We start from the raw sequence: 23,066 nt of genomic DNA, 5'->3' as shown, positions 1-23,066 counted from the left end.
ATAGCAAGACTACATTGGCTCAAATGTTCATACTATCCACCAGTCCTGCTTGACAAAGCTCATACTCTAAGCACCAGAGAGTGAAAAGAAAAATGGAAGCAAGTTAACAAGACTAGGATCTTTCAAAAGAGTAAACAGCTATTTAAGTACAACTGAATCTGAGTCATGCTGCCAAAAGACGCAGTCCTGGCTTTCTTTGGGTTACTAAGTAAGACAAAGCTGATCAGCGGTGTTTCCAGTTTCCTTCTTGCTGCTCTTTCCAGGGTCCTCTTTCTGGGCTACTTCTACACTTCCTACCACATTCCTCTCATCCATTCAATAAATATTTGAGCAGTGACAGGCATTGTGAGGGACAGAAACAAGTACAAGATATGGACCTGAAGCTTTAAGAACTTCATAATCCTTTCTTTTCTAGTCTATTCAATATATATGAATCTATCTATAAATAGCTATATCTAAACTAAAAAAATATCTATATCTACATCTAAACATCTATAAATATGAATAGCAAAATCTGGTTGGGTACAACCAGGCCTAAAAACAAGTAGCTGAAATGATTTCTTAACTGAAGTCTCTTCAAAGCATGATTCTCAAGGGTCACTTCTCCCAGAAGCCTATTCTGAATCACCTTGAAATTTCATGGAGAGTATTTTATGGGAACTATAATAAAATTATCACTTAAAATCTGCATATTTAATCTTCCTTTTCTCTAATGCTTTTCACATTACCACCCAGTATAACCATGTTTTTGTCAAGATAGCCAACTATGACTTTACAAGTCTTAAAAAGTGGGTCTTTTTTTGAGTATTCTGGACAGAAGTGAAAGGAAAGAACACCAGATGTGCAGGCAGAAGACTTGGGTTCAAATCCTGGTCTTGCCACTTAGTACCCCTACATCCATTAACACTTCATCTGACCCTCAGTTTCTTATAAAATGGGATGTTCTACTGAGCCAGACCATTGTGAGGAAAACACTGCATATAAATACATATGTTCATAGGCTATTTTCATAAACGTTTCATTACACAAGCCCATTACACTAAGTCCATAATTAGTACCTTGATAGGAGGGGCATGTGTAATGACATACAACTCACTGAAGAGGAATAGGAAGACCTCTGCTATTATGGTATAGATATGGTTGGTGGTCACAAATTCAGCAAATACAAAGGCTTGTAGAGAGAAGGGAGAAGGATAAGATTTAGATCTAGAAGGGACCTTACAAATGACCTAATTATCCAATCCTCTTATTTTATAATTGAAGAAAATGAGTCCCAAAGAGGGTCAATAACTCCTGCTGGATGGCATGAAATTAAGCCTGAGGAGAGTAAAACTAAGGTTATCATACCCGTATCTGGGTTCCTAGGAGCAAGATGGCAACAACATGTGATATTGCAGCTTTGTGGTACTGATTCTTTAAGCTAAGCTGAACAGACATGAACCAAAAGGGAAGGGAACTTCAGGTGGTTAAGGCTTATGTCTAGCTTGGGTAGAAAGAGAGAAGGAAGCAAAGATGTGACCAAATATATTCTAGTGGCACTGGGAATGAGTTTACAAAAGTTGCCAAACCCCAAAAGTCTTTTAGGATTTTTAACAGCATCACTGAGAACATAAAAGGTGGAATGGATTGATCCACAGAAGTATGAGTTGGGATGAGACTTAGATGTCCAATCTCCCAGTCTTTAACTAGAAGGCAGCAGCCTATTCCTTCACAGAGCCCAATTATCAAGGACTATAAAAACCATGAGTTTTGTACAGTATACTTTGTAAATGAGACATTCCTCTAATATACAATAGCTCTTCTCCCCCATTTCTCGCCCCTGGAAATGCTGCCAGCCCCTCTCACAAAGCCAGCAAGAAACATCCCTGATAAGTAGTGTACCCACAGTTGGTAACATTTTAATCCATCCATATCACCTGTTCATGGCAAGGTAAAGTCCCTTGGACAGTGCTCCAGCTCAGCCTGAAACCTCAGGAGAATTGGCTGACATCTGTCTGGCAAAGAAACAGCCCCAACCTCCTCCCCACAAGTCAGACCTTTCTAGGGCCTATCGGTCCTGACGGAGTCACTCAGAAGTTCTTTCAACAGACTTACTGCTACCGACTATGAGGTAGTGTCTCAAACTTCTGGACCCATTTTTAATAGCTTACGTGCTTTTTAGTTTCTCTTCTAATTACCTTTTACCACTTGAAAAATAAACTCATTGATAGAAAAAGTAAACACAGAAAGTCTTCTCTTAAACATGACTGGAAACAGTATCCCTGAGTAAACCCTCGATTGGCAATTTGAAGTTAAAAAAAAAAAAGAAAGAAAAGAAAAAATAGGTATTATTCTTAGGCTCTGTCTACAAGACTAAAATAAAGGTGGGGGAGACAATGATCCAGGGCTGAAAGGGTTGGCTTCAAGTGATACACTGGTATGCAATGGCTTTTTATTTCATTTTGTCCATATGGATCTTACCCTATAGTACCACTCAGCTAAAAAACCCTGATGCCAATAAGCTCAAGCTCAGACCTCCTGGTCCCCAACAGAGATGCTTTTCCTCCAAGCTCCACAAAACTTTCCTACCTTTTTTTCTCCTTTTGCTGCATTTTAACAGACTCTACTTTCTTGTTGGGTTTCTTCAGGCCTCCAGTGCATGCCAGCTTTGGTTCAGCGACAGAAACTGGAGGTTGTTCCAATGTTTTTTCTTCCTTTACTGCTTGTTCTGAGTCCAAATTGACTTTAAGTTTATCTGTGAACACAGCAAGGTAGGTTATATATATAATTGAAAGGCAATATTATTCTGTCAGGCAATAGTAAATTACCTTATCATCACCTCTTGAATCAAGTACACCAGTCAGTGCTTTCACCTCATAAATTATTGGTATTATTAGGCATATATCTGAGGTTTAGCTCTTTTAGAGTAGAAATCTAATCATTATCTTTTAGAATTTTATCATTTATACACGAACCATATTTTCAGATTTTTTTTCCTTCACTCTCCTAGAAGCCATCTAATACAATTTGTAACTGAATCTCTAGAACATCCCCGACAAATGGTTATGCATCCCACTTGAATTGTTCTAGTAATTAGAAACCCACAATGTAAGAAAGTAAGCCATTCCATTTCTGCAAAGTTTGAAAATGAGCCCAAGCCCACTTCCCTTAAACTTCTAGCCAATGGACCTAGTTTTCTTCTCTGAAGCCACATAAATAAGACTAATTCCTTTCATATAATAGTCTTTTAAAATTTTTGAAGACAGGAATCAATTCACCCTTTTATCTTGTCTCCTCTTCTCTGGGCTTACACCTGGCTTACACCTGGCTTACACCTCCCCCAGTTCTTTTCATCTTATTTTCTATGAAATGTTTTCAAGTACCCTCACTGTCTCAGTTGCCCTCTCCTCTGTGGACATAGTTTATTTTTTGTTAACATCCCTTCCAAAATGTGACCCTGAGAAACTGAACACAATACCCCAAATACAATATGACCAGTGGAAAGGATTAGTAAGACTTTATTAGACTTTATACCTTCTATTAGTGCAACCTAAGATCATATTAGCTCTTTTGGCAATCACATCACTCTACTAAGTCATACTGAGCTTACACAGTAATTAAAATGCCTGGTTTTTTTCTAAATGTTATCTGCCTACATCTTCCTTATACTATCCTTGCATAGTTGATTTAACCTAAACAAAGGACTTTATGTTTATCCAGATTAAATCTTATCTTGTTAAACATCTAGAATATGTGGCACCGGTCTCTACTTCCAACACTATCACTCCCAACTCTTATTATAGGTTTTCCCCATAGTAGGTACTCAATAAAATGTCAAATGATTATTAAGGTTTGGCAAGGGAATAGGAAAACAACCAAAAGAAAACAAAGCCGTTGTGAATCTAAAAGATGGATTGTGGCATTGATCCAGCATCACACTCCAGACCAAACATAAAATGTGAGGTGATAATGTCCAGTCTTCTTTATGGCTGGGACCTGACCCTCTTGACCTTTTTAAGGAATCTCCAAAAAGTCACTAATAAACTGCAATTAACATTAAATGGCAAAGCAAGACCTTCTACAGACAGACTCTACTATACAGCCCAAATATCAGCCCCAAAGCACAGCCTGTTACAATATAATTCCGCTGGCTAGAAGATAAAAAGATCACCCAAATAGCCATTGTGTGATGCATCAAATTAGGGCAAATGCAAATTAAGAAAGACAAGGGGGGGGCTCAAGGATGCATCAAAGCACAAATTTAAACAATGGGGCCTAGCTGTGGGAAACCAACGTGCAGGACACTGACTAGCCTGGCACACTGTGGACACAGAGAACTTGGGCTAGGTTAAAACAAACAAACAAACAAACAAAATCATGAATATAGCATTAAACTGGCCTCAACAAATTTACTTTGGAACTAAGAGCCAAGCCAAAAGCAAAGGCATATTTTTTAGCTTCTCAGATTGTACATTTCAGTGGCAGTGACACTTTGCTGGATCGATGATTTCTATGCCTTCTTTCCTTAAATCCTCCACAGGAGTCACCCAAAGTCCTAAAAACTTTCTAGTTGATTCTCTGAGGCATCAAGGTTGTAGTCACATCTTTATCTCTTTCTTTAGGCTCCATGAATGACCCACCCATTTTCTAGTCAAGTATATCCTCAAGGATATATTTTGCCATTGAAGTCATGGGCATGCTAGGGTCTATTCTTATTCATCCTCTGCCCATATTTCCACTGCCCTGTAGACCTGTATCTGTGAATGCTGACTTTTGTAATCCACAAGTCTCATTCAGGGAATAGGAGGGTTAAAGAGCAGTGTACAGTTAGAGATCACCAAACCATTCTGCATTTTTCCAAAGTTGAGTCTTTTGGATCTTGCCTCTTGCTTAATTCTTGGCTCAGATCATTGTCTGCCAGCATCAACTGTCTAAGGCATACCTACTGATGGCGAGTTGTCTGTCCAACTACATGGCAGGCATATTTCAACAAAGATGGAAAAAAATGAGATTTTATACATAAACAAGCAAGCAGAGAAAAGAACCTAGTATTTTCGCTTCAACATGAATAGAACATTTTCTGTCTCAGCTGGCTGGAGGGCTCCTCTACTTGTTAAGACCAACAACTCTTCATGAGAAAAATGGTGAGACATCAGGGAGACAACAGATTACAGTACAACAAAATAAAGAGCGGCCTAGCAGTTAACTGTCCAAGAGCAGAACAAACTGCTTCCAGACCTGCCCAGCATAGAAGTGTTCAAGCAGAGATGAGAGAATCATTTGAGGGGTATGTTATAGAGGTGATTCAGGCACTTAAAATAAAAATTCACTAGATGATCTCAGAGGATCCTTCCAACTTTGAAACTCTACCATGTGTGTTTTTTTTAAAATCACATTTCCATAGCACAAAATACTTTTCTCCACAACAACCCTAAAAAGTAGGTAGTACTATTATCCATTTTATGACTAAGGAAACCAAGGCTCAAAGAGGGTAAGGATATTCCTAAATCGCTCAACTGATCCTTGAATCTGGACCTCTTGAATCTAATCATAGACCTCTTTCCACTCTTACTCTATGATCAGGAGAAGATGGAGTTATTGCTGTCTAAGACATTCCATAACCTCCACCCACTGTGAGGCCTCCTTCACAAATGGGAACAGTGCCAATCTAACATATCCAAGCCACTCCTTTGGCAGGATAAAAAACCTACCTTCCCTTTCCAAAAGTTCATTCTGAATAGCAGGCATCATAATAAAAATGTCAGATGCTATGGGGGCCTAGGGTTTGCTGTCCCTGGCATAAGATGAAGGTAGAGCTCTAAAAACAGCACCAGGTTTTACAAAAGGCAGTTTTAGCTACAGCCTGAAAAAAATTCTACAACTGCAAATGTAGACAAAACTGCTGGTTGCATATCTTTCCTGCTTCACACTGGGACTGGTTAATATAAAAGGTAGTATGGAAAAGAATCTATGTGCTATCTCATTCACAGCACAGTATGATGGAAAGTGAACTCCATCTGGAGTCAGGCAGTATAGGTTCAAGTCCCAAATCTGACACTAGCCATGTAACTTGGACAAATAATTTCCTCTCTTTGTGCCTCAGTTTCCTCATCTATCAAATAGAATAACGATACTTGCAATAATTACTTTACCAGGCTACTATAAACAAAGTGCTCTGGAAATAATGAAGGACTAAACTATGTAGAAGAGAAGTATTGCCATCTTTAAGAAAAAGGGCCAGTCTGGATTGAGGGTTCTTCACCTGGGATTCATGCATAGGGGTTTGTGGGAAGATTTAGGCGGGGAGTCTATGAACTTGGAATTGGGGGGGGGGGCAGAGATTATATCTTTATTTTTACTAACCTCTAACTGAAATTTACAGTTTCCTCCCATTTTAAATATTCTAAAAAGAGGTCCACGTCTCCAAAAAGGTAAATAATCACTTACCCAGAGGCAGACTGATGTAATAGACAGAGGAGCCTAGGAGCAACTCCTGTCCCTGATACACACTGGCCATATGATCTCCCTCATGGGATATCACTGCTCCATGCCACAAGAAACTCACTAAAACTCTAACTTCCAGAGAAGCTGCTGACCTGTATTGGTGGGGGAAGTCAGCATAAAAGGAGCTCCCCACACCAATGAAATTACAGGTCAAAATGACAATAAAAAAATCTATTCATTAGCAAAAGCAGAATCTAGAAAGACAAAGACATGCTTACTCATAGCAGCTTTCCCAAAAAAATTGCTCATCACATTCCCTTTCCCTGGTGGTTTGCTGCTTGCTGAAGACATCTGAAAGCATAAAAAAGAAAACAGTTTGTTCCACAGTTCTGGTGTTAAATTCATCCAACCTATGCAGAAGCAGGCTTCAGCATCTGCTCCGACACTAAAGACATTGTACAGTATGGATGGCTGAAACATAAGGAGGGCTGAGATAGGGCCAATCATCCATCTAACTCAATATGGGAGACGGCATAAATAGACCATCTCTCTGATAACCTACAAAGCTTTGAGATAAGTTTCCAAATGGTCCAGTTCCCCTAAGTACTCCATTGTAGGGGTACAATTAGTTAATATATATAAGCTGTTCAGAAACCTAGATTTTGAGTCAGAGAACTCAGCTTGAGTCACTGGTCCACCACTTATTAACTATAAGTTATTTAACTGTCTATTAACCTTCAGATCACACTAAGAGTGGCTCATACTTATATAATAGTTTACAAAACACGTCCTTCATTACAACTCCATGAGGGAGGTAGTACAAAATTTATCATACCTTTTTGATAGATGAGAAAACCAAGTCCTACTCCATAAGACCATTGAAAAACTGAAAATAATAAAGGGAATACCTTTTGTGAGTCTTCAAGCACTATAGCTGTCAAGTCCTCCTGTGATGCTAACTGTGGGGGGCCTGAATAGAGCTGAACCAATAGAGCACAGGCTGCATGTCTGGTCCAACTGAGCCACAAAAGCAGACTCAATATCTCCTGGGTGAGGACCAGTCCACAATTACACAAAAAAGGACTTAGCTATGCATGAGCCACTCTTAAAATCATTTTTTAAGTTTCCAGTAATAGATGAAGATAATCAGTAAGGTACAAAGGGACTGGTCCATTCTGGTGGAGAAAATGTCCACAACATGGAAACCCCAGGCCTTTAAAATACTCCTTCCACAAAATCTCCTTAGTATGACCAAAGTGCTGCTTTTTCGAATACACAACCAAATTTCTCTCTAAATGATGTTTAAAACATCTGAGCCAAATCTTCAGTAGTAGTTGTGTACAAAGTGGGAAGATGAGGTAGTAGGAACACATCTAAACAGGAACCCAACTGAATCATGAATCTTACCGTCATATTAATGCACTTAGAAGTCAATGTATTTAAATAGACTAAAATGAGGAAGAACAAAGGACAAACCAAGATTTAAAAGTGAAGAACATTTATAAAGCAAATCCATGAGAATTCCAACCTGATAGAAAGAGAAATGATGCAGGATTAGACACTGGAACCGGTTCTCAAAAGAAACAAAAACCAGTAGCCAGAGGATTATACATGAAGAAGAGAAAAACCACTAAATCCAAGCTCTTCCCATTTACCAGAGGATGAAATAGGCCCAGGAGTAAAGGATCTCCCTGGGACACATAGCTGGCCCGGGGAAGATGTGGAATTCAAATTCAGGGCCCTCAACTGCAAACACAGTCCCTCACTATACCCCATTTCTCACTGTGAGGTAAAAACTTACAAGTGTTATTGGCCTCATCAAGCTCAAGCTGATAGTGCTAAATTATCATTAAATAGTAAAATACTAAAATATCATTAAATAGTAAAAAAAATAGTAAAATTTAAGTATAGCAAGATGTTAAAAGACAAGCTAAATCATACAAAGGTGTGAGATGTAATGGCTAACTTACCTCTTTTGACTCTGTTTTAGTCTCCTTGTTAGTGTCTTGAGGTTTGGAAGCCAGTTTGGAGGCAAACATTCCCATAATACCTTTGGGATGCTGTGATGTCTGTTTGGTGGCAGGCGGACCATGGCCATTGGTGGTAGGCCCACCAGTGGGTAGGGCCTCATTTGATGTCTGAGGATCAGCCTGTCCAAATTTCTCTGAAAGGGAAATTTCATCAGGGGCTCTGGGGATAGCAGCTGCACATCGAATGGCACTAAACCTGGGAAAAGAAAGCATTTTATTAATTTCATTTCATGACAACATAAAGCCAGCTTTGGCCATATTTTCCACCTCAGCCTTCCCCTAAAAGAACACCTTCTCAATTAACTCTAATTACTTATCCCAGTTTCTGGAAAAAGAAGCACCCAAACCATAATGGACTATCAACCAGAAAAATAAAAACAAACCTTAGCACAGCAGCTATTGATAGGAAATTAAACTTCTCCATTAAGTTCTTAATCCTAAATCCATAGTAACAACTATCTGATAGAGATTTAATAATTAAGAAATATGAAGCTAAAGGAATTATACATCAAAGTTACTGGCAAATATCTTTGCCAGTGCTACTCATGGTTCAATACAAAGGGAAGTAGCTGGGATCGAAGTCATCCAGATCCAATGACCTATGACTACATATCCATTTGTTACACTTATTCTTCTTAATATCAACCAGTAGTATCACATGGATAAAAATACCCAGGATACCAATATTCAGTTCATTACTACTGAACTAAAGTTTAGCATTCTATAATACAGATGCATTTGAGTAAACCAAAATCTGAAATTGTTAATAATTTGAGGTTTATACAAAGTTAAATGGACATTACAGCAGACACTGACTATGACTCTTTTGAATATACAACAATTTTGTAATATTCAAAAATTCAATTTGACAAATTTGAAGTGTCTACTATTTATAAAGTACTGCAGTAGATAGGTGGGCAACAGCAAAAAGCAAAGAGTTTATGACCTCAGAATGGGGAAGGGGCATGTTCAATAGAGATTAAAAATCTCATGGAGGGCTACTGTTGGTAGAAAAGTGATTAGATCTATTCTGCTTGGCCTCTAGTGGCCAAAATAAGAGCAACAGCTAACAGTGAAAAAAAAGGCAGATTTTAGCTCAATGTAAAGAATACTTCCTAAAGATAACTGTCCAAGAGTAGTCTGAGTTGCCTTATCATGAGATAATAAGTTCACCAACACTAGAAGTTTTCTATGTCAGAGATGTCACTAAGAAGATTCATGCTTCTGTAGAAGGGCTGAACGAGATGACCTGAGGCAGCCAGATGGGGCAGTGGGAAAGAGCTGGACTTGGGAAGCCCTAAGTTTAAAATCTGCCTCAGACACTAGCTGTGTGACTCTGGGCAATTGGTTAACCTCTTTAAGCCTCAATTTCTTCATCTGTAAAGTGGACAAAATATAACACCTAACTCAATACTGCTGAATTGTAAGGATCAAGTGAGCTTTGAAAACCATAAAGAGTATAGAAATGTGTTATTTGGAATTTTGGGGTTCCGTTGAGAGGTATTTGGGGCTCATTTGAGCCTTAAGATATTTAGATATATGACAAACTTCCTGTGGACATTTAGGGGACTTTGAAACTACATTTTCCATGATTCAACGGGTTTCTGGTCTTGACGTGAACGAACGGAAAACGTAGCTTAAATTGGGAGGTTGGGCTTGAGACTGTCTCTCTTGGGTTTCCTGCGTCTTTGGTGAGCTGCCCTCTTTGGCACAGGAGAAGTCAGGCACGTGGTCTACGGGAGAGAAGGTCTAGCAGAGCAATTTGAATTAGATCTTAGCAGGCGCAAGGTGACTCTTTATTTTACCAACATGGCCTTAATTAAAATATTACTTCTTTTAATATCAGTCTATATTTTTTATAATCATTACAAATGCTAGCTATTATTATTATTATGGTTCTTAAAATTCTAGGAGTCTAAAATCACATGAAAGTTATAGGGAGGCAGATTTTATCTCAAAACAAGCTATAACTTTCTAATACATTTCTGATCTCTGTAGGAAGCCTCTCAGTATATCCTCTCATTCCCTTTGTGCCACCACTACAAGTCCCTTCTAAGATTATTTTCCACTTACACTATGTATACCTTATATATATATAGTTATTTACATGTAGTCCCCCTGAATAAAATGTGAGGTCCTTGAGTGCAGGAACCAATGTTACTAACCTTCATTGTACCTCAGCATTTAGCACAATTCCTGGCACAAAGTAAATTTTAAAACTTATTGACTGACTAACTACCAAAAATAGCCCAAAGAAATGGTCACTTCGCTCTCATTAAGCTTGTCAGAGACCTGCAGAGAGGATTCTTACCTTGGAGGTGAGACTGACTAAAGCAGTGGCATCAAACTCAAATAAAAATGAAGGTCATTAAACCATATATATGCATACACAGACCACATAGAGACATAGAAATTAGCTTTAACATAGATAGTTACACTATATACCATACGCTATTGTTTTTTAATTTATTTTGTAAAATATTTTCTAGTTATACTTTAAGTTGCCTTCTGCACAGAGGGGAAGTGCTAAGGATCACCATGTTTGAAACGTCTGATGTCCCTTCCAACTTAGTATCACAGAATTTCAGAGGTGAAAGGAATTATAACATAGTTGTACCTACATCCAACACTCCTACCTGGTGGTCACCCAGACCTCTGCTTAAAGACTTCCAGTGACAGAGAACCCAGTACCTCCTGAGGCAGTTAAGAAATTTTTTTCTGATACCAAGTCTCTAAAAGTTTCCACTCACTGATCCTAGCTCTGCCCTTTGAGGCCAGAAAGAACAAATTTAATCCTTCTTCCACAAGATAGCTTTTCACAAAGTAGATTTCCATTGATTGGGGAATGGCTAAGTTGTGGTGCATGACTATAATGGAGCATTGCTGTGCCCTAAGAAACGATGATGATCATGAATATAGAGAAGAAAAGAAAGATTCACATGAACTGATGTTGAGTGAAATAAGCAGAGGCAAGAAAACACTCTCCAAAGTAATTGAGAAAGCCACCATAAAACAAGTGAAAGTAAATGCTAAAAAAATTACAAAAGAATATATGTTGCCCTAAAAAAAGGATGAGAAGACATTGTTTTCCATTCCTCTGAAGAAATAGGAGGTCCTTGGGTATGGAACACTGCATATATTTTAAGACTATTTCAATATATTGATCAATTTTACTGGGCTTTCCCTCTCTTTTTCTTTCCTTTAAAAAAACTTTTAATATATAGGATGGCTTTCTGGTAGGCAGAAAGTGGAAGAATAATGAGAAATTTAAGCAAATGTGAAAACAAAAGATATCCAAAAAATTACTTAACTAAAATGAACAAAAAAAGCAGTTTCTAAATTGTAGTGTTCTAAAACTGGAGTTTTCCAGAAAGGACTTCAAATCTATTCTCAGATGTTTACTAACTGAATAACCCTGAACAAGTCACTTAATTGCTGCCTGTCTCAGTTTCCTCATCTGTAAAATGAGAAGATAATGGCATCTACCTCCTAAGGTTATTGTGAGGACAAAATTACATAATATGGTGCTTTGCACAGGGCCTGGCATATAGTAGGCACTATATAAATGTTAATTCCTCCATCTCTGCCCTCTTTGGGGGCTCAACATCCACATTCCTTCAACCGATCCTCATATAACATGGACTCCAGGTACCTCACCATTCTAGTTGCTATCTTCTGGTCATGTTCCAGCTTACTAATGGCATGTCCATAACCGAACCTGGTCACCTGAATGTGGTCTGACGAGGTCAGAACACAGTGGAACAACCCTCTTCTTGTTTCCAGAAATTTTGCCTCCCTTGATCTAAGTTCACATAAACGTTTTGGATGCAACATCTTAAATGAATGCTGCTATTTTGTAATGAATTTGTAGGCAGCCCATTGATATTCCCAGATCTCCTTCAAACTGCTACATAACTTTACATCCCGCCTTCTGTTTATGAAATCAATTTTCTGAACCCAACTACTTACATCTAATTAAGTTCTTATATTCAATCTGAAGTTCTAATGTTTTGGGATTCTTTTGGGCAGTATCTTCACTTCTCCTAACTAGCTCTTCTCCAAATTAGATAAAGATATCTCTATTTCTCTCTGCCTGAGATGCTGAGCAGCACTGACCACTTGAGATCTGTTTCCGCCAGAGCTCCACCAGACACCCTTCCAAGCTGACATCTAGCCATTATTGACTTCTCTTGAGGCCTAGCCAATTTACTTTCTCCACAGTTGTGAATGTAGCCACTTAACCCCACTAGAAAATCATCTGGTCCAAAGCTCTCCACCTTTTCCACAAGAAGAATAAACATGATACTTTATCATACCCTGTTAAAAATTTTTTTTGAACCCAGGTAAACTAAGTCTACAACAATCTCCTGACCTATCAGTTCAGTAGCCCTATTAAAAAAAAGAAGAAATAATTCAGATTCTCTGATGATTTGTGAGTTCAGCATCAGAAAAGAAGTAAACTTTAGTGAACAAAAATAGAACTAAACAAAGAAATTGGAGTTAAATTTTTCTCCTAATATTTAGAACAAAGACCCAAGTTCATGAGAATTAAGGTTAAATTTGTCACTGGGACTAAAGCTAAAGAAAACTGAGTCTCTAAGAGACACACTGTTCAGGCCTGCCCTAAAGGTTGACCTTTAGAGTCACAAAGTTTTTCTGCATGAAAAGACATTTGATTTCTTCCTCCCTATCTTTCCCCACATCCTCACCCCAACTTTTAGAGTATAGATCAAACTCTGAATTGAAAGACTCTAAGTTGAGTCTCGGCTCTCCTGCCACTTATGGTGTGGCCTTGAGTAAGTCATTCCAGCTCTATGAGTATCAGGTTCCTCACCTGTAAAAAGTTTTCCTCATAAAAAAGGTTGCATTACTTCCATTCAAAGGGTAGTTATGAAAAAAATACTTTGTAAACCTTACAGCATCATGAGGATATTAGCCATTAGTATTATGAAGATCCTTGAAGAAGAATAGGGATAAAGAGTATACAAACAATTTCAAGTCCCCCGCAGCTGCCAATCATTCAAAAGTTATGGAGAAGAGCGAATGGATGTAGCAGCTGTCTTGGAAATCCAGAAGGACTGGCTTCAAGATTTATTGATGGATTAAAATCCACTAAGTTTTAAAAACCACTCCAAGCTCTAGAGTAGTTAAGTAATAGAGTGGTCAGAATATTGGGCCTGGGGTCAGGAAGACCTGAGTTTAAATTCAGCCTCAAGACATTTATTAACTGAGTGACCCTAGGTAAATAACTTAACCTGTTTGCCTCAGTTTCCTCATCTATAAAATGAGGATAAGAGAAGCGCTGACCTCCCAGGGTTGTTGGGAGAGCTATTACTAAATGAGAGCTATTATTATTATTATTATTATTATTATTATTATTATTATTATTATTATTATTATTATTATTATTAGCGCTCCAGAAGTCTTCCGAAGACTTGTGTAATTAAGGTTCCTATGTGGAGATCACTTTTTAAGAACCTATAATACTTACAAAATAATTTTGTTCATTTAAATGTTAGAACAAGATATCAGCAATGCTAATAACCATTCATTCTTCCTGGCTACTCTGCTCCCTTAATATAAGTAAAAATGAAAACACTTCAATTTCTCAATCAGGGATACCATGTTTCATATAACTGTCTTTACTATTAAAATCAGCACCAAACTATTTCTCTTCTTGGTCTGTATTTCTGAGCCTAAGGATTGAGCTGGAAATGCCAAAAGGGCAAAGAACAAGTCAGGTTGTAAATCAGCCAGGATACAGACGCTCTGCTCAATTCTAATGTTTCAACTCTCCTGATTCCATAGCACTTCTTCAAACACATGAAACAATCCTAGAAATGAGTCAGTTCCCTGGTGACCCACAATTCTCAAAGCTAAATACAAACTTCTTTATTGAAGATAAATTTTTCATATTTCTACTGGGAATAGCTTAAGTGAAATTTCATTAGAATGCTTCCTGTTACCAACTTTTCCACTTGCCTTGTTTATTTTAGGGGGCCCTGAGCATACTGCATTTTTTAATTGCCTGGGTCCCTTTTCTTCTTGCTTACTGACATACTATTAACAATATGGGGACTGGTTTTTGGTACCTAACACATCATTCCACATTATAATGCAGAAGACTTTTCAAAAACCAATAATCACTCAATTTGAATGATACCTATCAGAGTTTTAACATTTTTTTTGCAAGTTTCATTAAACAAATCATAGTTTTTACATTTTTATCTTAACAGAACTTACTTCCTAGTAAGGCTGACTGAAAATTAGATGTCCCTACTAGACTGTGAGTCAACTGAGGTGAGGGACTATGTCGATTATAAAGTATAAAACATTCTCAGTGTACTTAGTACATGTATTCAACACACAATAGGTACTGAATGATGCTGATTATTAAATCCATTAAAGAACTACCTTGTTAGCTATTGAATTCCCCATCACTAGACAGGTTCAAAGAGAAGCTGGAAGACTTCATTTATCAGGAAGACAACTGGAATTGTGAAAGAATTTGAAATTTAGCCATATAGATATAGGTTGAAGGAACTATAGTTAGTTATTTAGCCCAAACTCAAAATTACATTTTGGCTTACAAAGCCATCATCGGAAAAGAAGAAAGATTTCATGAACTTTACATGACAAGGAGAAAAGGAGTTAGAGAGACATCATTACTATCTCCAAATATCTAGAGGATCATCCCATGGAAAAGGGAACAGATATGTGGTACTTGGCTCTAGTACAACAGAATGGGGGGAGAGGGTAAGGAAGAAGTGAAAGAAGACTGCCTCACTCAGGAGATAGTTTCCCTGTCACTCCTTCAAGTGAAGGCTAGATTGCCACTTTATCAGGATGCCATAAAGGAGATTCCCACTTCTGGGAGGGACTAAACCAGATAACCTTCCAGAACCATTCCAACAAAGAGATTCTAAAACTGTACTAGAGAGGAGATTCCTGCTTCAAGGGAAGGATTAGCCTCTACATTTCTAAGACCTGTGACATCTTGGAGGTTTTATGATTCTAGTAAATAATGACCTGGTAGCATATTGCAATAAACTGTGGAGTTCTTTCTGGGAGAGGCATACAAGAACTCTACTGGGATTTCAGTATGGAGATCCTAGGGAAATCCAGGCTTCCTTTACACAGAGCTTTTGGTTTGTTTTTTTTTAAACTCACAATGCTCTAGCAAAGCAGGCACTAGCTGTCCCATAAGGCAATGGGGGTTTAACCATAGCTGACATTTCACTCTAAGAGGGAGCCACTGTGCAAACAATTTACAAGACCAATTAGCCAAGAAGCCCACAGAGAAGGTCTAAAGCACTCACTTGCTGCAGCTCTGCAGGTTGGTTTTGAGGATGTCATAGTCGGTGTTGAACAGAGGCCCACTGTCCTTGAGCATTGCTTTCTGGACACTGTACACATGGATGCTGGCAGTCACAGCCAGCCTGGACTTCACGGCTACAAGTCAACAGGAAGAGCATGCTGTTAATACATAGTCTTCATGTCATGAAGAGGAATATAACAAGAAACCCTTCTGCATTGAAACCATTCACAGTCTGTGGTAGTCCAACAGCTTTAAAAGGCTAAAGAGCCACCCTGTAATAACATCAACTCATCTGTCTGTAAACAGGACCACTCTGACAAGGTAGGTGGTGGTGAGTCAGGCAGTATAGAAGCCATTATCGTCTCACACATCCAGTGGGCACTCAATAAACACGAACTGATGACTGATGATGACAACCAAGGGCTCACTCTCCCTCAGTCCCTGGAGAATTTGTTGTCTAGCATTCTGCTAAGGGGGAAACAAGGTTGCTGAAGGTCATTTCTGCCTGAACCAATATGTATTCATATCTATTCATCTCCACACAGAGATACCAGTCTCCTAGGAATATGCTTAGCATGGTATGGTGGGAAGAGACTAGAATAGGACAAGGAAGACTGGGTTTGAGGGCTAATTCTGTTCCCTTCACCTCAGGTTCATCTGTGAAATGAAGCAACAATCCCTCCTTGACTTCTCTTTAGGGTCACTCTTAAGAATGCAGCAAAATGGAGGAAAAAACAGGGCTGGAGTTAAAGGCTGAAGCCATGGCAGGCTCTGTCACTTTGGGCAAGGGACTTATCACTTTTGGGGTTGTTTTGTACTATCAAAATAAAGGGATTGGACTAGATGATCTCCAAGGTCCCTTCCAGCTATAAACCATAAAAGCATGATCCTTTGGAAACAAATAGCTTGTAAAGCCTCAGAACTCTTTTTTTGGATTTGAATTTCATTTTTATTATAAATTTAACAATGATCAATGAGGGGAGTAGTAGGATTATGAAAGGACTAATAAGCCCAGCATCGAGGAATGATAAAAGAAGTCTTTTCTCATAAAGCTGATTCTGAGGAGACTATGGTGTGGTGGAAAGAACCTTGGACCTAAAGAGTCAGAAAATCTGGGTTCAGATCCAGTTCTTCTACTTATCGCTTTCTATCCCTGAACAAATCACAATCTCTCTGGGCTTCAGATTCATCTGTAAAAGAGAGGGCTGGACTTAATGATCTCTAAGGTCTCTTTCAATTCTAAATCTATGATCCTAACACCCTCATGAAAAAGGAAGGTATTACAGTAGAGTTGATACAGCAGTACATGCCCATAACATTAAGAAAAAAAAGAAAAAGATACATCCAGGTCTAGCAAATACTATAAACCCTATCAACCACATTGCATTTGCTACCAGAAGAATATCAGGGTAAGCAAAGAGATGAAAAAATAAAATAACTATCACCATCAATACCTCAAATTTAACTCTGGCTGACAATGGTAAGTTTGGTATGGAAATGAGTCTTTTTTTATTTAAACCTTACCTTCTGTCTTAGAATCAATACTAAGCATGGCCCAAAGCAGAACTTAGCAGTAAGGGCTAGGCAACTGGAGTCAAGTGACTTGCTCAGGGTCACATAGCTAGGAAGTATCTGAGTATGGACTTGAACCCAGGACTTCCAGACCTAATACTCTATCCACTATGCTACATAGCTGCCCAGGAAATGAGTCTTTACACAAAGACAAAAGCCAATGTTTTGATGGAAAACAGAGATTCAGGATCTTAACATCTCAGTGTTAATAAAGATTCCTACTTAGGTAGGGTTGGTGTTTAAAAAACAAAAAACAGAAGAGTCTTGTTATGATACTAAACAAAGCCATTTGGGATTTCCAGAGAAGTTTTACTTCATTTCCTTCCCAAACAACTGTCATAGAGCACAATGTACTGATGAAAGGCTACTGTCTCCCCAATGACTGGTAAGAAAATCCATCGAACTTTCAGTAGTTTGGAATGTCCATCAGAAGCTTTGAGGTCTTCTGATGAAAAGTGCTATATAAATGTCAGCTGTTATTAAGTTATAAGAGTGTGAGGTTAGGCAGATGGAGTATCATATTTTAAAAGGTTTGAGAAACTGGTAATAAAAAGAATACAGAACTCTTCAGTTAAACAGCTGAAAGTATTATGTGCAGATGTTAAAGTAGCTTTTTATGATACCTACATTTTGGTACCTTAAGAGGAAAAACTTGCTTAACAACTCCAACACTTACCCTCCAGTTTATCTTCTCTCACTACTGCAACCTTGTGGCACTGCAAGAAATAACAGTTCATCTCCATTACATTTTAAGGTTCCCTTTCTAACAATTCGATAGCACTGATGAGAAGGAATATCCAGACAGCAATGGATGCCTTAAGAATATATGTGTTAGCCTCTGTGCTCAGTACTAGGAACACAAAGATAAATATGGCACATGCTTTGTTCTGCAGGAACTTAAATTCTAACTAACAAAGGAAGGGACATAGAAAGGGGAAAGAAGTGAGAAAGAGACATACACAAACATGATGCAAATGACAGGATGCTAATATAATGTGGCATAATTAACACTAAAAAGAATTTATTATAAAATGTATATTGTTGCACACTTTGTAAATAAATCTCACTTTGGTAGATTTTCTTTTGGGGGAATAAAATTATTAAGACATTTAATATATTCAAGCAATGTTGTACACAGAAGGAATATAGATTGTGGAAATTAGCTAATTGTGTTCTGATTTTTTTTCCATTTCTGTTATGTTTGAAAAATGAGTAACTGTGATATCTAAGAAAAAATGCTAAGTGCAAAGGAGGAATTCCACTGAAGAGCTAATGATAAATCAGTGCAGGAAAGGAAGAATAAGTGAGGTCATGCTTCCTGGAGGAGGCAGCACCTGAAATGGATCTTGAAGAAAGAGAATTTCCAACACTAGGATAGGGCTGGAGGGCAGGGAGAGGACGTATATTCCAACAACAAGTGACAGAAAGATAGAGATTGCAGAGAAGGAAGAAAAACCAGTTACAAAGAAAAGTCCAGTTTGGAACATAAAGTGCATGACAGAGACTAGCACAAGCTAAAGCTTGGAGTCAGACTGCAGAGGGCTTGAATACTAGGATGTTTAAAAAAAACAACCACCTTTTAAATTCTTTCCTATTATGAATCTTCTAAATTAGATTAAGAAAAGTTATAGGACTTACTTTAAAATTACAAATTTTAAAAACCATAACCAATTAATTCTAAATTGCATTCTAAACCTAACAAACAAGAATTTTCATTTATATATAACATATTTACTGAAAGATTGTACAATAAACTGCAATTGCTTTTCTTTTTAAGTATACAATAAATTCAGCACATATTCTTTAAATCCATTCTGTCTGTGATTCTTTTTGGTCTTCTGTTCTCTTCTGCCTTTTTTTACCCTCTTTCCTTCTTTGTTGGGAGGGAGAAGAGAGGAAGATACCCTAATTTACACTTCTCTTCCACACACCACCAATGGGAAAAATAAAAATAAAAATATCATCCTCGTAATAAAGTTGGATAGTCAAGGAAAAAAATTTCTCAAATTGGCCATATCTGCAAATGTATAATTCATTCGGTACCTCTACATTAGTGACTGATATTTTTTTATACACAGTTCTAAATTGCCTTCTAGAATGGCTAACCCAATTCACAGCTCTACTAATAGTGCATTTGTGTGCCTCTTTTTCCACATCCCTCAAATGTTTTCATTTTCCTTTGTTATCTTTGCCACAATGGAAGATGGGACCTCAATATTATATTTCAATAACTTTTAGTGATTTGAAGAATTTATTTTCATATCACTATGGTTACTTAAATTTCTTCCTCTGACAACTGCCTATACATATCCTTTGTTTCTCTATTATAGAATGGTTGTCATTATTAATTGAATCAGTTCTTTATGTATTGTATATCAAGATAAAAAATCTAATATCCATTTCTACAAATATAAAAAATAAATGTATAAACAAGAACAGTAAACTTTTTCAAGATATGTGCTTCAAAAATTTTTCCCAGTTATGTTTCCCTTCTAGTTTTAAATGGGCTAATTGAGTTTGTGCACAAGCTTTTTAATTTTAGGTAATCAAAACTGTCTATATTATTGCCTGTACTCCTCACTCTTCCATGGTTGACAACAAGCTCTTTCCTACCTATAAAAGGGAAATGTTTTTCTTCTTTGATTATCTAATTTGCGACTTTTCACATATAAGATATACACACATAATTGCATTCAAAAATATAAGTATAACTGTGTGTATGTGCGCATACACACACATACACACACATATATATCTGGAGCTTATTGGTCTGTGCCTAATTTCTGCCAGATTATATTCCTTATTTTCTCAAAAGTTTGTGTTGAATGGCGTGAGTCTTTACCCTAGTAACTAGCATCTTTGGGTTTACAGACCAAGATGCTACTATGTCTATATGTTGTGTTTCCAATCTGATCCACTGAATGAGGGAATCTCCTTTAACCACTACCAGGTCATTTTTTAAAACTCTTACCTTCCATTTTAGAATCAATACTATGTATTGGTTACAAGGCAGAAGAGCAGTAAGAACTAGGCAATGTGGGTTAAGTGGCTTACCCAGAGTCATACAGCTAGGACTTGTCTGAGGCCATATTTGAACCCAGGACCTCCCATTTCTAGGCCTCGTTCTCAGTTCACTGAGTTACCTAGCTGTACCTCTAAGTACACCAAGTCATTTTAATGATTACTGAATTGTATTATAGTTTGAGATCTGAAATTGTTAGGGTCCTTTTCTTTCCCCTTTTTTTCATCACTTCCCTTTAAATTACTAATCTTTGCTCTTCCAGATAAATTTCATTAATATTTTTTCTAGCTCTATAAAGTAAACCTTTGGTATGATACTGAAAAAATACATTTATTTAGATAGCATTGTAACTTTTATCATATTGGAATGGCCCACTCAAGAGCAATTAATATCTTATTATTTAGGCCCATCTATAGTCTGAAAAGAATGTTTTAGGTGGTTTCCATAGTTGCGAATTCTTATTTTCTGTTTTTCTTCAATTTTCTTTTCTACTTTTTATTGCTTTCAATTTTGTTTAGCTTTTTTTTGATTTTCAAAATTTTTTACTTTAGTGTTCATTTGGGGTTTTTTAATGTTATTTTTCCTAGTTTTTTGTTTGGTTTTCCTGATACATGCTAAGTTCATTAATCTTTTTTCTATACTTCACTGATAAAAGTATTTAGAGACATAAATTTTGTCCTAAGTACTTTTGCTGCATCCCACAAATTTTGGCATCTTGTCTCTGTTGCCATTTTCTGTAATGAAATGTTTTGTTGTTTTAATTTTTTTGTTCTTTGACACATTAGTTACTTGAAATTAGTGTTTAATCTCTCATTTTTTTAATCCTTAATTCAAAGGCCTTTATTGAATATATTTTTGATATATTGTAATGAATAAAGAATGCTTAGTATGTCCGCTTATCTTCATTTATGAGGTTTTAAATTCTCCATTACATAATCACTTTTAATAAAGGTGCCATTCTCTGATGAAAAATATGTAAACCTCCTTCAGTTCCTATTTTGTTCCTATTCTGCCTATGTTCTGTTCTTAATCACCATAAATCTATCATATCTAACTGTTCAAGACATTAATGTCTTTCTTTTTTCATCCTTTTGTTAGATTTGTTTGAAAAGAATGAAATAAAGTTCAACTAACTTTTCCTTTAAATATTTATGTTCTCATTAACACATACTTAGAAAATATTGATATTGTTTACTTATGGTGCCTTTAAGCATAAAACAATTTCTGTTCTTAAGTTTTTATGTCCATATTTACTATCATATTATCTGAAATTGTGATTGTTGCCCCTGCTTTTGTTTTAAATCCACTCGAAGAATAAGACTTGTTCCAACCCTTTACCTTAATTCTGAGTGAGTTTTTATCTTTCAAATGTTTTTCTTGTAAATAATTCTGGTGGATTCTGCTTTTCTGTAATCCATGATATACTCTTCCATCTTCATGGGTGAGCTCATGTCATTCATGTTACTATGACTGTTAATTATGTATTTCTTTTCATCTTGTCTTGTACTTTTTCCTCTCTCTCTCCTCCATACTCAGTTCTATATAAAAGAGGAGATGAATGGGGAGGAGTTTGCTTATCACTAGTAACCTATAACAGGAGAAATCTATTCTAATCTATCATCCTTCTTCTCTTTTACTTCACTCAATCTCTAATCTTTCTTGCTTCTCTTTTCTTTTAATCTAGTCTTAATATTCTACCTTCCAAAGTTGGAGTTTGTTTTGCCAATCCTATTCTCTCCTGGCCTCCTTCTTAAACCTCTTTCTTCTCTCCTTGCCCCAATCTATTTCCTTATAGAGTTTAAGATATTTCTGTACAAAATTTGGTGTCTGCACATACATGCACACACAATGGAATACATATAAGTAAATGGGTTCAACCTTCCTTTTCCTAATTCAGTTAAAATTGTCATTCATGGGATACCCATTTCTCCTATCCCTTCCTCAATGTTTGTATATGCTTCACCTAATATATACCTTTTAGTGCATTAACAGGTGAACTATTAACTAAAAACTAAGTCATTTCCCTCTTTTCCTTCTCCTGACTATCAAAATAGAACAAAACTACCCCCAGACTTTCTGCCTATCATATTTAACTCTGTTCATGACTCTTATAGACAATATAGGTCTTTTTTTTCTTCTCTCCCATTAGAATATAAGAAACTCATTGTAAAGTAATCCCCACCAAACAATCAAATTTATATGCCATTTCATGTTTCTCTTGATTCATGCATTTACCTTTCCAAGTTCCTATGCCTTTATGGCCTTTTCGGAGAGAATGCCTTCAAGTTCTCTATTTCATTTATGATCAGTCTTTTTCTCTTGCAGGACTATATTCAATTTTGTAAGATGTTATTCTCTGTTTCCAGCCTTTATCTTTTGCTTCTTAGAATACTGTATTTCAAATTCTCTCCTTTGTAATGGCAGCTAACAAGTTTGAATAGTCCTGACCTATGGCCTCTTGGTACCTGAATTCTCTTGGTTGTTGGCAAAATTTTTTTTGACATGGAAGCTCAGGATTTTTAGTTATGGTGTTCCTGGAAATTTTCATTTGAGGGTTAATTTCAAAAGGCGAATTATAGACCCTTTTTATTTTGACTTTGCCCTCTGAGTCTGATAGATCTGGGCAGACTTTTGTTTATAATTTCTTAAAATATAGTATCCAGGGTTTTTTAAGTCACTATTTTGACATAATCCAAAGACT

The 23,066-nt window shown here is 37.0% G+C and overlaps 1 protein-coding gene across 2 annotated transcripts in view; it reads right to left on the bottom strand.

Annotated features, from left to right (window-relative positions):
• The window catches only part of POLD3 (DNA polymerase delta 3, accessory subunit), a 69,738-nt gene that overhangs the window by 29,417 nt on the left and 17,255 nt on the right, over nucleotides 1-23,066 (bottom strand). For both annotated transcript variants that reach the window (XM_044668140.1, XM_044668142.1), the window contains exons 4-8: nucleotides 18,020-18,059; nucleotides 15,773-15,905; nucleotides 8,394-8,649; nucleotides 6,702-6,774; nucleotides 2,569-2,734 (exon numbers count right to left, since the gene is read on the bottom strand). In XM_044668140.1, the coding sequence (XP_044524075.1) occupies nucleotides 2,569-2,734; nucleotides 6,702-6,774; nucleotides 8,394-8,649; nucleotides 15,773-15,905; nucleotides 18,020-18,059 (668 nt within the window). The remainder of the gene's footprint in view (nucleotides 1-2,568; nucleotides 2,735-6,701; nucleotides 6,775-8,393; nucleotides 8,650-15,772; nucleotides 15,906-18,019; nucleotides 18,060-23,066) is intronic.

Source organism: Gracilinanus agilis, chromosome 3 (assembly GCF_016433145.1).
Source record: "Gracilinanus agilis isolate LMUSP501 chromosome 3, AgileGrace, whole genome shotgun sequence".
NCBI lineage: Eukaryota > Metazoa > Chordata > Mammalia > Didelphimorphia > Didelphidae > Gracilinanus > Gracilinanus agilis.
This window is presented reverse-complemented; position numbering and strand designations above follow the sequence as displayed.